The 15,114-nt window shown below is 35.9% G+C and overlaps 1 protein-coding gene across 1 annotated transcript in view; it reads left to right on the top strand.

Annotated features, from left to right (window-relative positions):
* The window catches only part of LRMDA (leucine rich melanocyte differentiation associated), a 694,168-nt gene that overhangs the window by 578,013 nt on the left and 101,041 nt on the right, over positions 1 to 15,114 (top strand). Inside the window, exon 6 of the mRNA XM_069796267.1 lies at positions 4,980 to 5,064. Within this exon, the coding sequence (XP_069652368.1) occupies positions 4,980 to 5,064 (85 nt within the window). The remainder of the gene's footprint in view (positions 1 to 4,979; positions 5,065 to 15,114) is intronic.

Genomic DNA, 15,114 nt, shown 5'->3' with positions numbered 1-15,114 from the left:
TACGTATATTTAATCTGTAAACAATTAATTTCTAGTTAGTTATATCTAATATCTGGGGGAAAAAAACCCTTGAGGAGGAGTTCCATGGCAAGTTTCTGTACATTTTATCACAATGTGAACAAATCATTCTGCTTCATGGGTTAAGATGCGTGAGTTGCTGCTGTCAGTGTTACAAAGGTGTTGAATTGACATATTGCTGACATATTGGTACACAGGTATTTAGACAAGTTTTCAAACCATATATGAATTATTGAAGACTGTTGCCGCTGTGTCTCTTGGGGAAGATATGTGTGCCCAAGAGATCCAAAATGAGTCCTTAGCCTAAGTAGATGTTTATGCAGACCTTTCTTAAATTTATAATAAGCCATGTATCTGTTAAAGTATGATTAATTTTAAGCACTGAGTGCTTTTGAGACAGAATAAGCTTATCAGGAAAATATTACTGTTTGTTTACATAAAAGGAAAAGTCTTTCAAATGCAAGTACGAGTTGATCCTTTCAGTTGGAGCTATACCACAGATTGTCCCATTAATCATATACCTTTCTGGAGAAATGTTTCTGTCAGTCTAAAAAATGGATAATGCAGTGATTTCCTTCATTCTTAATTGTAGCTTCCCTGTGGATATATTAAAAATCTTTTGAAATAAATCATATTTCCTTACTAAATCCAAGTTTTGCATCTGATAATGTGATCTGTACCATTGGACTGATCACTGCAATGTCACAATATTGTTTTCCATTTTTGTTTGAATGTAAATCACCAAATGAGAAGCAACAAGCTTTCAAATTGCTAAGGTCATTTCTCTCTGACCTTACTAGATGACTTTGACAAGTGTTAAAACTGTGATGAATGAAAATAAACAACAGTATCACAGAACACAAGAATTCTTGATAATTGTGGGTCAGACTTAGAGAATGAGTATCATGCTGTCCCCAAGAAATTTGCCTCTTCATCTGTTCCCTGAAAAAAATGAGTCACACTCTGAAATGCTAGAGATTTGAGATATTTCCATGCTAGATGAGAAACATGTTGCAAAGGAGAAATCCCAAACACTTAAAAACTTTCTAAGGTAATAGATACAAGGGAATCCTTAGCCTATGTCTTGAGCTCCATAGTAAATAATATTTTCTTAATTATTTTGGGTTTTGCTACCACATCTCATTCTGCACTTTACCATCTCTCTTTTGGATGATGTCTTGATCAAACTAAGATTTCTCTTTGTGACATCCTCTGAAAATATTTTGGAATTAAATGTAGTTAGCTAACCAAATCTTCCTTTGTATGTATGTATTGAAACAATTTTACTTACCACATCTTTCCATAAGTGTGTTACATATCTATTGAACCCTTGTCAAGAACATGCCAACATGCTACTGTTCTTCCTGTATTGTAAAATGTCAGGTATAATACATTAATGGCTACTACAGTTACTGATGTGTGTAGGCGTGTAAAGAATTTGCGGCATGCCTTAGAATTAAGGGTAAATATTAGTACAGAAATACTGGGATACAAATCCAAGCTATGTGACACAAATAGAAGAATAGCAACTATCAATGGGTATAAATTATATTCCGTTATAGCCAATATAACCTAATATTAAGCCACATCTTACTCATTGACAGAAAGAAAAATTTTCTAAACAATAACCATTGCTTTAGTTAAAACTACTCGGAATTTAAGTTTTGGGGTTTTTTTTTTTTGGCTGGGTTATTTTTGTTTATTTGGTTGGTTGTTGTTTGGGTTTTTTCCTACTGCAGCTTCTACAGTATCCGTAATTCTGATGAACATGGTTTGAAAATCTGGTACTTTCTTACAATCTGTCTATTTAGTATCAAGTACAACAATTCTTAGCTTGGACAAAACTTACAGGTTAATATGAAGACAGAGATATCTCAATTTAGCAAATGTTTGGTTATGTGCATAACTTAGGCTGTGAGTAGTCTAACTTTATTGGCCTTGTAACTTTTATACCTTATACTATGATAGACTGCAAAACTTGGATGACTTTAACACTTGCAATAATACAAGCTTCTCCTGTAATAATACTGTTAGAATTTCTTTACTGAGCTATTTGGTGACCTGTTGCTATAAAACTGAAGCCACCACTCATTTTAACCAGCTTTCCTCAAAGCTATTTGTATTTGTAGTTACCTTCCACTGCAACAAGAACTTCTGATGCATATGTCACCAATACTTGAAGACATAACTGTCACATGTCAATGCTGTCACTGTCAAAATATTCCTGTGAATATTAAGAGTAATACAATCTATACAAATCTCTTTGGAAAATAGCTTAGGGCCAAATGTCAGTATGTGGTAGGGAAAACAAATTGTTGTCTTTCTGCTGGCGCACAGGCTTACTCAGAAACGTGATTCAGAACTCCAGGCAGTGTTTGTGCAAAACAATCCTAACCCTGGATGATATTCCATGGAATTAAAGTTGCTCTAACTGAATGCTTAGCTCAAAGGTAATGAAAACTGTTCTATATTTGACAGGGAATTATATACTGTACATAAAATAACAGCAAAACACCAATAAACAAACCCTCCTGTTCTTGCTTTTCCTAAAATTGGAAATAAAGCTAAATTGCCCCTTCACTCCAATAGGCTTTTTAGAAGCCCTTGAATTTTGCTCACTCAGTGGTATATTGCTGAAAAGGCAAAGTCTCTTCCAGTAATTTTAGGAAAAGCTATCATCAAGCTGTCAACAGTCTAAATTGAGTATAAAAGTACCAAAGAGAAACCTTCACTATTATCAGAGTCCCAAATAAGTACACTTGAATAGGCAGATAACATCTAGAGTGTACAGTACGGGACCACTTATTCCTCCAGCTTTGGAGTGATTTACAAGGATGAAGTCTTATGTTAAATAGTTAGTGACATTTTTCTTCTTGTCTTACCCAGAACAACTCAGCCGAAAGAAAACAGATAGTTGTGAACAGATGCCTGTTCTTGGAATTCATTTCAGATGTCACACTGCTGGGTGTTAGGGGCATTTGTCTCATCCTCTGAGAGGTTATGTGCCCTCAGCTCATATTGGTCATCAGAGGGAAGATTTCCAATACTTCATAGTCCAGGATAGATTGAGCTACATCTTTACAGTTCATTAAAATCAAAGTATTATTCACTCTAGGTGAAGGTGAGAGTTGTGTCTATAGCATTACCTCTCTGAAAAGGAGGCACCCTGAAAAGTGTATGTTATCACTGGTGAGTCAGTGGAGGCAGGATTTTCTAGATTTTTATTCATATCCAATAAGTAGCATCCTTGCTGTTTAGGCAAACCTGTCCCTATTAAGATGATTGTTTTGATGCATGATGCGTCTTCACGTTATGGCCTCGTTTTTGGTAGGGATGAAAATGGGACTATGACTATGGTCTGACATAGAAATTGCCGGCTGGTCTCCAAAAGCAAAAGCTTAGTACACTAATCTACTCAGTCACTTACCTCTTAACATTTTAATATCTATCATCTAGGAGTCCAACAGCTATGACAAAGAAGATTTCTAAGTCACAGCCTTTAAGAAACTATTACCATGATTAATTTTCATTATTGTGGATTTCTGATTGTTGTCTCAGGTTTAGTGTGGCAATTAAGATTTGAATTAGTATTTAAGCTTTTTCTTCTCCAAAACATTGTAGACCTATTTTACACTTTTATCTTAACTAGACTTTGTAAATCTGGTTTTGAATTCATTTCAATTAAAAAAAAAATATTTTGAGGATATGATTAATTACAAGATAAAAAGTAAGATTGAGGTGGATTCCTTTGATTGACTTTTGCAGCTTATAAACCAATATATCATTAGGGAACAACCTGCGTAGAAGATAGCAATTACTTTCTCAAGACTCCCTTTAGTAAATTATTATGAGATTCAATAAATAGTTTAGCTTTTGTATTTATTCTCTTTATTTGCCTTATCTTTTCTATTAGAAATTATCAGGTAACTTTTAGTGAACACTGTCATTTGTGTCTTCTGTTAAAACCCATCATCTTTTTATGTACATTGCAAAGGGTAGATTGTAAACACTCCAGAGCAAACACTATGCCTGAAACTGGACATAACACTACCATTATATCAATCCATCTAACTTAAACTGCATTTTAAAAACTGTAATGATGATTCATATTCACCAACACATTCCTTTATTTTCATATCTCTTCCTAACAATGCAACACTGCTGCTCTGTAACTAAAAAGCAAGATGGTGAATGTGGCTTGTTTTGACTTTATATTGCTCTTCCTTCAGATGAAACATACAACTGGATGAAGATTAGTTTATTGCAAACTACAGCTCCACAGTCTTAATATTTTTAAATTGGAATCATAAGATCTTGAAATTTTTATTATGGGGAAAGATTTGGGTTTCCTCTCTTTTCCCTTAACATTTTGCTTTTAAGGATTCTGAACAAGTCTTCTTGATACTTCTTTAAATGTATTAGACTTCTGGTGTGGGTTTTAAGTGTTTGTTATTAACAATTCTGTATACTTGTCCACTTTTTTTGCATTACAGGCATTATAATTTTTAAGAGATCCCTTCATTTAGCTCACAGGACAGTGGAATGGCAGAATAAGTTTTTTGCTCTAGTTTTGAAAAATATGGTATCTTATCCCAGCTTTCTATTTTCTGTCTCCTTTCTTACATGTGGACTCACTCCTAACTTCCTTCAGGTATATATTAATCTGTTTCACCAAGAGGAACATTGCCCTAAGATTTCCTGAAGAATATGGTAATTTTTTGAAGCTGTAAGCTGTATGAAAATATTCTTTTAGTAATGATGCCTAATATCATTGTGTAAACAATTGAGTACAGCTACCTTGAAGGACTGCAGGCAGCCTTAACAAAAACAAATTAATCTTCTCTGGCCGGTGACCCTGTGCACCTGTAACCACACCATAGCACTCAGCTTGCAGGTGCATCCTCTTTGCGTAATCATTGACTTTCACTCTGAGTACTGCTAATATTTGTTTTATCACACAGGCCTCCAATGATGCTGCCTCCACCTCTCCAGAGATGCACTATACGCCTCTGCCTTCAGGATCCAGAGACCTCACCAATCACAGAGGTATGAACTAAACTTTTATTGGTATGAAATGCTGCAAAGTGGTAAGCTTTGCTGTAAGGCCTTCTCTGTATTAGTTACTGCTGTATTGGCACTCTACAGAGAATACTGCACCTTTCAAGCACTAGATGAGAAAACCATACCTGTCAAGACTACAGATTTCAACTCACATTGAATAGGATTTAAAGGTAGTCTACTGGGAAAGCAAATAAATCTATGGATAATAACATTCAGTTATATTTTTCTGCATGTGAGAGAAAAATGTAAAGAGATTAGAGTACTTAAATATTGCTAAGTAGATGATTACATGCAGCATTGGTAATTTTGAGAGAATTTGTAAACTTTCTAATATTTGTAAAGATAGAGCTTTTTGGCAGTTTAACAATTTAGGGCTGTAATTTTGACATGTTAACAGGTTTTCATTGCAATAAAAAGGGATTCTTCCCAGTTTTTCAACATTAAAGGTGGATCAGTATTCAATTTCCTTTTTCACCAGTCCTTAGAACTTAAAAAACACCTTGGGCAAATTCTCAAATTCCTTCTGTGTGCCTATGGAGCAAAATCTTCACGGAACAGGTGAAAAACTGAAGCAGTCAGGAAGGGTGTGTTCCAAGTTCTTTCACCTTTGTTCTAAAAAGGAGAAATTTATAAAGCTTGCAGCATTTGGCAGCTTAAAACCAGAGCAACAACATTCTTATTTATTTCCCACATTACACATTGATTCCATGTTGTTCATGTAAACCATTTGTGTAGAGACAGGTTTTGTACAGGATACCAGAATCAAAGTCAGTGTTATATTTATGAATTGACGGTAGCTAAGTTTTAGTGTGTGTTCAAACTGCAGCACTGCAGAAGATTGAGGCAGCGTTAGTAGAAAGCCTTATTACTTGAAACCTTCTGAAACAATCAGGCAGGCAATGCAACTGAACAAGGATCTGTGATTCAGGTGGGAAGGATGAGGAAAGCAACTGATTAGACTTTAATTCTTTGCAGCCTATATCACTGTGCCAGGGCTAAAGATGGGTGTGAAGCTACATTGTGGTCTTGGTGTAAATTGACAGGGTGTACTGGAAATCAGATGTCCTGAAAGAGCTGTAGTGCATTGTGTTCTAACACTGAGCCCATGTAGCAACTGGTACTTTTTAAAGAGAAAGGACCAAACCGAAATCCTGGATTTGAGCAGACATCTGGTCTTCAGAGATAAAAAAGCCAGATGAAAATAACTGCAACCCACTGCCCCCCCAGTTCCCAAGATATGTGTTGTGGCTTTGATTTTCAGGTAAGCATATTTGCTTTGAGGTTGGATTTATCATGTTGGATTAAAAGGCTAGGGTCTAGTAAGGCAATAAGTAGAATGACAGTGTTGTAAATGCCTAAGTTCTATAAAAATACATACAAAGTACCACTAAAAGCCAGGTATCCTCAGATCTGTTTATTTAGATGATAGTGAATTAGAAGTGTGGCTTCGCGGCTGATTTTGGAATCTGACTTGGCAAAATAAATGCCAGTAGCATTTAAGTGCAATAGTTGTGTGCCTGCATTATTGATTGACTTCTCTTGCAATAAAGCAATTCTGTGGCTCTAGTAGGTGTTGCAGACGTGTCCATATGGGCGTCCATTCAGAGCTGGAGCTTACCAGGTTCTAAGTACCACTGTCTTTGCTAAGGTTTGAGAACACCTGCTCTCTTACTATGACAGGGGAAAATTATATTCCCCACATTATCAACTTTTTACCCCTAGTTGTTCACATAACTCTTTAATATTGTCTTTACTCTTCCCAGAAATATTCTGCTTTGCATGCTAAACATGTGCTGAAAATTTCCTTGATGATTAAGCATAGTTATAAATCAAGTGAATGGAGAAGAGTGTCATCCAAAAAAATGGTAAAATTGGCCCTAAAAGAGACATTGTTAGCATGATCCAGTAAGTTTATATATATATATAAAATATATTCACAAGGAAATAATTAAGAAAACTTTCCAAAATTCCAGGTGTTGTAAATAAAACTTGGAACAACCTGCTAGCAGGGTACATTAACTCAATCAACTTTTATAAAAAAAAAAAATCTCTAAGTTCACAAGCTCATAAAAGATTAATTGGACTCAATAGAAAAATCGCTAAGAAAAGAATGAAATACTTAAACATGCTATTTTAGGTTCTGAATATCTTCAATTTTTTTTCTTCACTGAATGCTTTCAGTGTTGTAAAAAATGATTGAATCACCTGTTGCATATGTAAATATTGGCAGTTTTCAATGCAAACTGGAATGAAGAATGCTGTAAGTTTGTGAGTGCTCTTATTTGTCCCCGGAGAAACTTGTTTACCAGAATCTGAAACTCTGGCAAATGGTTTGGTACAGCTGTAAATTGATTTGGGGGGGATTGGAAAGGGGAGCAGGAGCAAGCTGTATGTACTTGAATGGTACAGTTTCACTTGCACATTTCTCACTCTATTTAGCTATGAATTTTGCAGGGAGAGCAAAACTATATAATTCTGCATGCATTGCACCATGCATCTTGCATCTTTCATGTTCATGCATGCAGTATATTATTTTGTACAGACAATATTCAGGAATTGTAAAAATCTCTCACTTTCAGAGCCCACAGAAACTGCATATGACAGCGTGGCATCAGTGTGGAATGATATGGAATAATCACTGTAAATATTATATCAAGTGTTATGATGCTTGAGTATATAAGTGCACGAAGAGAGCAATAAATATTGGATACACATTTTTAAGCTTTAGAAAATTTCTCCCCATCTTGGGAAAGTTGTTTTCCCTTAAATTACTTTGTTGCTTAGACCCACTTTTCTAAGTTGAACCTTTACTTGGTCCCACTGTTTATATTTTTTAGCAGAAAATGTATTGGCCTTCTGTGCAGGTTTTGGGCACCTGACAGCAATATGACTTGATTCTTTGAGATCTAATTGCTGTCCCATTAGGCAAGCCTTCTAAAGTGGTAATTTTATAGATAGCTTTATTTTTGTTTTGATTCCAAAACAATGATCTCAAACTCTTAAGGGTCTTTCCTTGGTCTTTGTTAAACTAGCATTTTGTATTTTATTTTATATGGGTTTAGACACCACTGATTTACTTGTGTGAGATTTGTACAGTTCTCTTATCCAGATAAAACAAGTCAGCTTAAAGACACGTCCTCCTGTCATACAGTATGCTTTGTTTATTTTTAAATTCCATTGCTTGTATTGTTCTAGTTTTCAAATATTCTGATGAAGCAAAATAAAATGGGTCCCCCCTTTCTTTCTGCTTGTCCAGATCTACTGTTAAGAAAAAAAAAAATCCATTACTTATTGTTGTTTTTAAATAGAAATGGTCATGCTCCCAATACACAAAAGTAATGAAATATAACATATTTTAGTAGAAACTTGCTCCAAAAATTTTGTTTCTTTCTCTTTTTTTTTTTTAGTGGTTTGCGTGCATGGCCCAGGTACTTTTCTGTTCCTTATCGACAATTTATTAACTGGCTACATACAAAATCTTAAAATAGAGCTTTCAATTTTTAACATAGTTGAAATTGATGGAAAAAGAAATTTTAAAATTGTAATAATGTAATTTTAAGGATAATTTGCTTGATGTGTGGAAAAAGGCTTCCCAGCCTCCACCCCCCTCAGGTTGTATATTCCATTTTCGTAATGGCATCTTTGGTAAGGAAGTTCCTTTGTTATGTGTAAGCATTCAAACTCAAATTGCCTTCTAAAAAGAACAGTGCTTTCTAGTTGGTGGGGAAAATAGTAATTTATCATTCTATTTCTTGAGAAGCAATATTACTAAATCATGACTATTACAAAAATCTGTTTTCCCATATAAAAAGAAGTGTTGGATGCCCTTTGTATAAACAGATATTTTAGAACATTGTCTGTTACCTGATTTACTTGAAAACCTATTCATTTGTCAAAGCCGTTTGGTTTCCAGTAACATTTTATAGATGTCTCCTTTTCTTGCGCCCTTGTTTCTGGGAACAACCGGTGGTAAGTCTGCCCCATAGCTTACTGGTAAAAGGAAGAAGCAGCAGTAGTTTCCATTAAAAACTAAGCCTGTATTTATGTAAGTAGTTTTTAGAGCCTTAGCTTGGATTTATGCCAAGGTTTAATAGTTCCAATCTATTCTGGCTTGTAAGAACTTCCTGAACAAATCCACTGTCCTGTTTTGGTGTCTATTCAGTTAATTATCCAAGTGTTCTGGTATGCACAGACATTGCATTTTCTCATTTTATATTTGAATGATGAGTGCCCAGAGGAAAAAAATTGTTTCTTATTCTACCAATATGTTTGGGTCAATTGACAGACACATTTTTTTATTTTCTGAAACAGTCTAATCTGAGTTTGAAAGTCATAAACTGCATTCAGAAACAATGCCCAGAAATCCACGGACAATATTTTTAAGATTCCTAGTTACCCTCTGAAGGTAATTTTATAAAGCATTTTGGAACAAAAGAAAAGAGAGGTTCCTTCTGCTCTCAGTTTTTCTTTTTGTTTAAGAGGGGTGTGCTGAAGATTTGTTTTGGAATGAAGATCTCTCCAAACTTTTACATTCCTAAGCAAGCAAAAGCATGTAGGCATATAATCTGTTAGAGAGGCATCTGAACTTGAGCTGTCTGGTTTTCTTCTGTGATCATTATGCTGTGCTATTGTACTCAAGACTGTTTGGCATATTAAATTTTTAATAATCACTGCTATAACTATACAGAATACTTTCTGATTGATTTTTTGGGTGTACCACATATAAAAACGAGCTACTAACCTTGCAGGAGTTGAGATATGCACTAGGTCAAGACAGAAGTGTACTTTAGAATGCACAGCAAGCATTTGGACATCCAGTTGTGCTGGAATTTACAATCCAGTAGATGTCAAGGGAGACCTACTACTTTCAAAATTTGGTGTTCAAGGAAAAATGTAGAATTTTTGGAGCGCCAGAAGAAGTAATATAATTGATGTGATGCATGAAAGCCCCAAACTGTCCTCCGGGGATTTACCTGTTCTACCTCAATTTGCCCAGCCTGCTTATACTTTAGAAATAAATATTCTGGGGTTCATCTGGAACTAATAATATCTATCGATCCTTCAAGAATTGGGTCTAGGATTTTAAGGTAATACTTTAAACTTTCTGAAGTAAAATTACAAAATTGACACACACTTCTTAACAATAAATGTTAATACACAAAGTTCTTTATGAAGACTTCAACTCAATACACATGCACTCTGAAAAGCCATGCTGTCTTTAAATCACAGACATAAAAAGAAAAGTAAATCGGTTTGCATAAAAACTTACTTCCAGAAAGATAATTATCCTGTTTATATTATCATTGCAGTCTTCTCTGTTGTTGTTATTGACACAGTTGTTAGGTACTCATTGTGTTTTCAAGCCAGAAGCTTATTTAGAGTTTGAAATTGATTGCTGGGAAAGTCACAAAGCAATTTATGTAACAACTTATCATAATTAGTTAGTTTTCTTAATGTGAACTGCACTTTATGCTTATCAATTGATTTTTCTGTATATCTGCATAAATCAGCTCATTGTATGCTGTCCAAAAAGAATAATAATAATAGAAAACCTGTGGGTAGTACTTTATCATTCAGTTAATTTAAGGAGTCTTCAACAATTGTTTAACAAAAGGTGTCTATATATGTATATAAGTAGTATGTGCTTTAACTTGTCTAATAACTAAGAACAGGATGAATAAGAGAACTGCAAGCAGATGAAATATATGGAAGCTCTATACCAGGCAGAGATGCTGTGAATAGTGAGAGACATTCTTTGTTGGTTTACATGAGGTGTCCTTTGAAAATACCATAGTTTATAAGCTGCGTGCTGTTACGGTGAGTGATAGACTGCATACCTCTTAGGCCAGGATCTTCTGACCATGAGATGAATAACCTTAAAACAAACAAACAAACAAAGTTCACAGTAGCATGGAACAGACAAGATCATATTTTCCAGGGGCTGGAACACTCAAAAATAAGCTGTGATATTTCCTATTAATGCCAGGAAATATGTCCCAACAGTGAGCTGTGCTGTGCTCATGACTTAGGCTCAAGGGGAGTGGGTGGAAATCCTCTTCTTTTGGCACTGTGGAAGACAACTAAAATAAGAAGTCTGTTATGAAAAAGAAAAAAAAAAAAGAAAAAAAATCTCATTTGGCTTGCCTGTATGAAATGAGAAATTGGGTTCTAGTGCCTTGCTTTGTTTTTCACTTTGGGAAATGGACATTAATGAAGCGCAAGAGACATGGGAGAAGCGTGGAAAGTAAAGTGGTGGTAAAGATGAGTGCCAGTGTGAGGGAAGATTTGGTTAAGAAAAGATTTTGTTTTCCTGCCTTAGTTTCCCTTAGTTAAAGGGATTCGAAAGAGAAAAATCTGTCAGAGGTGGATTGGAGTCCTTGCAGTCTGGAGGTGTGAGAAGGTAATGTCAGATATTTAAAGAACTGTTGTGAGCTGTTTCTGGTGCAGTTGAGAGAAAGGCAGGCCAGGCCTTTCTCACAGCCACTGCTGGATGGCCTCTGCTTGTGCCCATAGATCTGCCCAACCTTACACTTGGAGATGAGATGAATGGTACTGACTCATGTCTGTTTCTTCAGTGGTGCAGCTAATTTCATACCTCAAACTGTGATTTTTCCCCTCCAGGCTGCTCTCTACTGCCTGCTCACTTTTTCTGATATGGTTGCTTTGCTGGGAGAAGAATAGGTAGAAGGGATGAGTGAAACAACATAGGTGGGGAGAAATGCTAGAAGGCACATTTCCTTATAGAGGCTTACTGCCATGAAATGTGTCCACCTGATGACCGAAGCCCACCTGTATTGGTACTTGTCCCGAGTCTGCAAATGCATTAGACATCTGTCCTGGTTGTATGAGTTGACATGCAGTCAAAAATTCCTTTGAAAGGAATCGAGAGGACTAGTACATGTACACATGATCCATTCAGCTCTCAACTGTGGAGTGGTTTATTGCTGGGCAGTAATGAAAGAGCAGATTAAAGAGGGTCTCATGTAGTACCTCTCCTAAGCCCTAAACTATTTGTTTACTGAAATAGAACCACCACCAATAGCTGTGGTCTTTTGTGGACCCATTTAACTCACTTGCTCACTAGTTATGGCCTCTGCCAGTGCCTGCATGTCTCTCTGTAAAGCACAAAGACTTTCCTAAATGTGGAATAAATTGTGGTTGGATTTGAGTGTGACCTTGACTAATATGGTTCAAGAAATACATTTTCTGGGTCATTGGATTCATGTTCTTGTCACTTACAGGGTCAATAATTTCTTGTCTGTGTATACAAGGAATGCTGGATTTGAATCAGGATACTGTAGATTATTAAAACTTCAGCATAAAAATGTACTGTTATCTTGTATATTGGAATGATGAGAGCAACTAGTCATGTGAAACTAGGGTGGGGTGAATGAGTTGGGGATGATATATAAAGTGACTTGCAGTTTTGTGCAAAGTCTTTCTTGATGGTCAGAAAAGTTAAGATTTGGTTTTAAGCGACAGCATATTTTAATTTGTGAGCTTTCTCTGTGTTCTGTGGTTTGCAAGTGAACCCAAGGGGTGTGACCAAGCTGACCAGAAGCAAGTTCTAGGAGGATCACTTCCTGGAGTGCTATGTCTCTGTGGGAATAAAATATGGGTGTTTGTCTGCAGCAAGACTTTAAAAGACAAAAGAGAGTAATGAAGTAGTTAATCAAATTTGGATTAAAATTTTATTAAATATCTAAGGAGTTGAGCACAAAATTCCCATTCTGCAACTAATGGGAATTAGGAGTCTAAGATTCAGGCAGGCAGCCTTTCAAAATTGTCAGCATTTTTTTCCAAATATTATAGAGACTTTCATTTTTCCACAGTGCACATTCCCCAATCTGACTGTTGAAGACCTGACCATTTTCCATACTTTTGTCACTATTCCCATAACTTCTGAGGTTTTCATTGCAACTTTTCCCACATCTGCCAAAACTAACCTATCAGCCTGGGCCCCAGTTACCCATACAAGTGTCACATCAGAGGGAGTATGATTAATGAGGAAAAAGCCGTAACTTCATATTTTTGGGTAGACTAGAAAGTGTCTGATGTTTCACAACATAGCTCATTTTGTCATGCTGGCAATAAGAAACCATGAGAATGCTCAAGCTCCAAACCACGTGACTATAAAGTGGCAGAAAAGCATAGAAAACATTGGCTTCTATAAGTGGAAACTTGAGATCCAAAACCATAAGCCCATCTAAAATCTTCTTTAGATATGTAGGAGAACTAATGATGCAATGAGTCTGCAACTGGCAATTTAAAAAAAAAAAAAATCTAGTAAATTTGCCACTTGGCTTTATAATCTTTTACAATAAAGAAGTCCAGTCATGAGCCGCAGTATTACAGCCCTTCCAGAGAAATCAGGTTGAAAGCACATGGAGTGCTGTGCAGAGTCTCCTGAGAGACCCCTATGTTTAGTTAGCACTCCAGCCTAGCCTGTTTTTGCAGGAGTCCTCCAATTTTATCGTTTGGGCATTTTTACAGCCTCATTGGAACAAATAAACAAACATCTGGAATCATGTGGTATATTTAATTAAAAACTTTTTGTTTGGCCAGAAATAGTAAAATCATGAAAAATTGCCTGTCTCCAAGCTCAGAAAGGCCAAATGATGAAGCTGTTGGCTACAGACAGTTTTACAATGTATTGAAATTCATAGATATGCACACCTGCTACAAGGCCCCCCCTTTATTTTGATTCATAACCATTAATGAGTGTTTAGTGCACAGATTGTAACCCTTGTTTAAATGGGAATTTACTGTTTTTAATAACATATAGACACGTGTTGCTATATTCCATACAGCCTGTACTGTTCTGTAGTACACAGACAAGATAAAGCTTTATACTGTTGGTTTAAAAAAAAAAAAAAATTACAGTACATTTCATTTGAATATTCTGTCATATGAGCATGTTTTAATTCCAGTGGCAGTAAATATCTGCCCCATGCGAAAAGTCTATGTATCAAATATTGGAAATATGAAAGATGGTGTTTAGAGTCTGTAATGAAAATGTAAATTTTCATTCTTTCATTTAATGCATTTTTTTAGGAAAATTTCAGGAGATTCTTGATGCTTTTGCAGGCAAAACTGCTTGCTGTCATCTGAGGTATTGCTATATGGTCACAAAATAGACTACAGACCAGGATTATTATTTATGAAAACTAGTTTGCCTAATGCACTGCTACCATTTTGGATGCACAGATATAGGCCTTTGAACATATGGGACATAGAATCTTATTTTTGAGTTTGTACATCTCAGTTTCTAAATAGCTGAACCCTCTATTGAGAAAAAGAACATGACATACAGAAAGTACTACTGCATCTGAATATTGTTCACAATTCTTCATATTGCTTATAATTAAAATTATTTGGACATTCCATTCTGAGCTGTGTTTCTCTGAGGGTTTAGACTACTTAGCAGGATAGGATGCTTATGTGACCTTGACCGCTGTCCTGTGGTTAGCGTTACTGAGCTGAATGAAGAGGACATGGGTGTCATCAGAAACAAAGCACTAATTCCCACATAGCGAATACATGTGAAAGACTACTTTAAAACTGGGAGGTGGGAAGAAATTTCCTGCACAGTCAGAAGGGCAGCCATCTGCATAACAGCAATGAAACTGTTTTGTGCCCTTGTGTGTTGGTTCTTTATATCGCGCATATCTTGCTATAACATGTACATTTCTTCCAAACTATGAACAGCCAAAAAGATGCAATGTATTTTGCATTTCTTTGTTCAGTGTGTGTACTGTGCTGGGAGTGGGTGAAGGTTCCTTTCTTTAATTTTGCCTTCAGGAAAGAAAGGGGTATCTTTGTATGATTTCATTGTGTGTTCTTATGCAAGAAGAGAAAGCTGTCAACGTTTTATAGGATATGAATATCTGTATTCACGAGCTAATGATATGTTTGCTGATCAAAGTTCCTTTCAGAGCTCTGAAAGCAAATGTTAAGTAGGTTGACAACTTTCCTCTTTTTTCTGTTTTGTGATATTTTTGTGGTCTGTTAGTAGCCTTACTGCTAGAAAAGTAA

This window comes from Haliaeetus albicilla, chromosome 11 (assembly GCF_947461875.1).
Source record: "Haliaeetus albicilla chromosome 11, bHalAlb1.1, whole genome shotgun sequence".
Classification (NCBI taxonomy): Eukaryota; Metazoa; Chordata; class Aves; order Accipitriformes; family Accipitridae; genus Haliaeetus; species Haliaeetus albicilla.
This window is presented reverse-complemented; position numbering and strand designations above follow the sequence as displayed.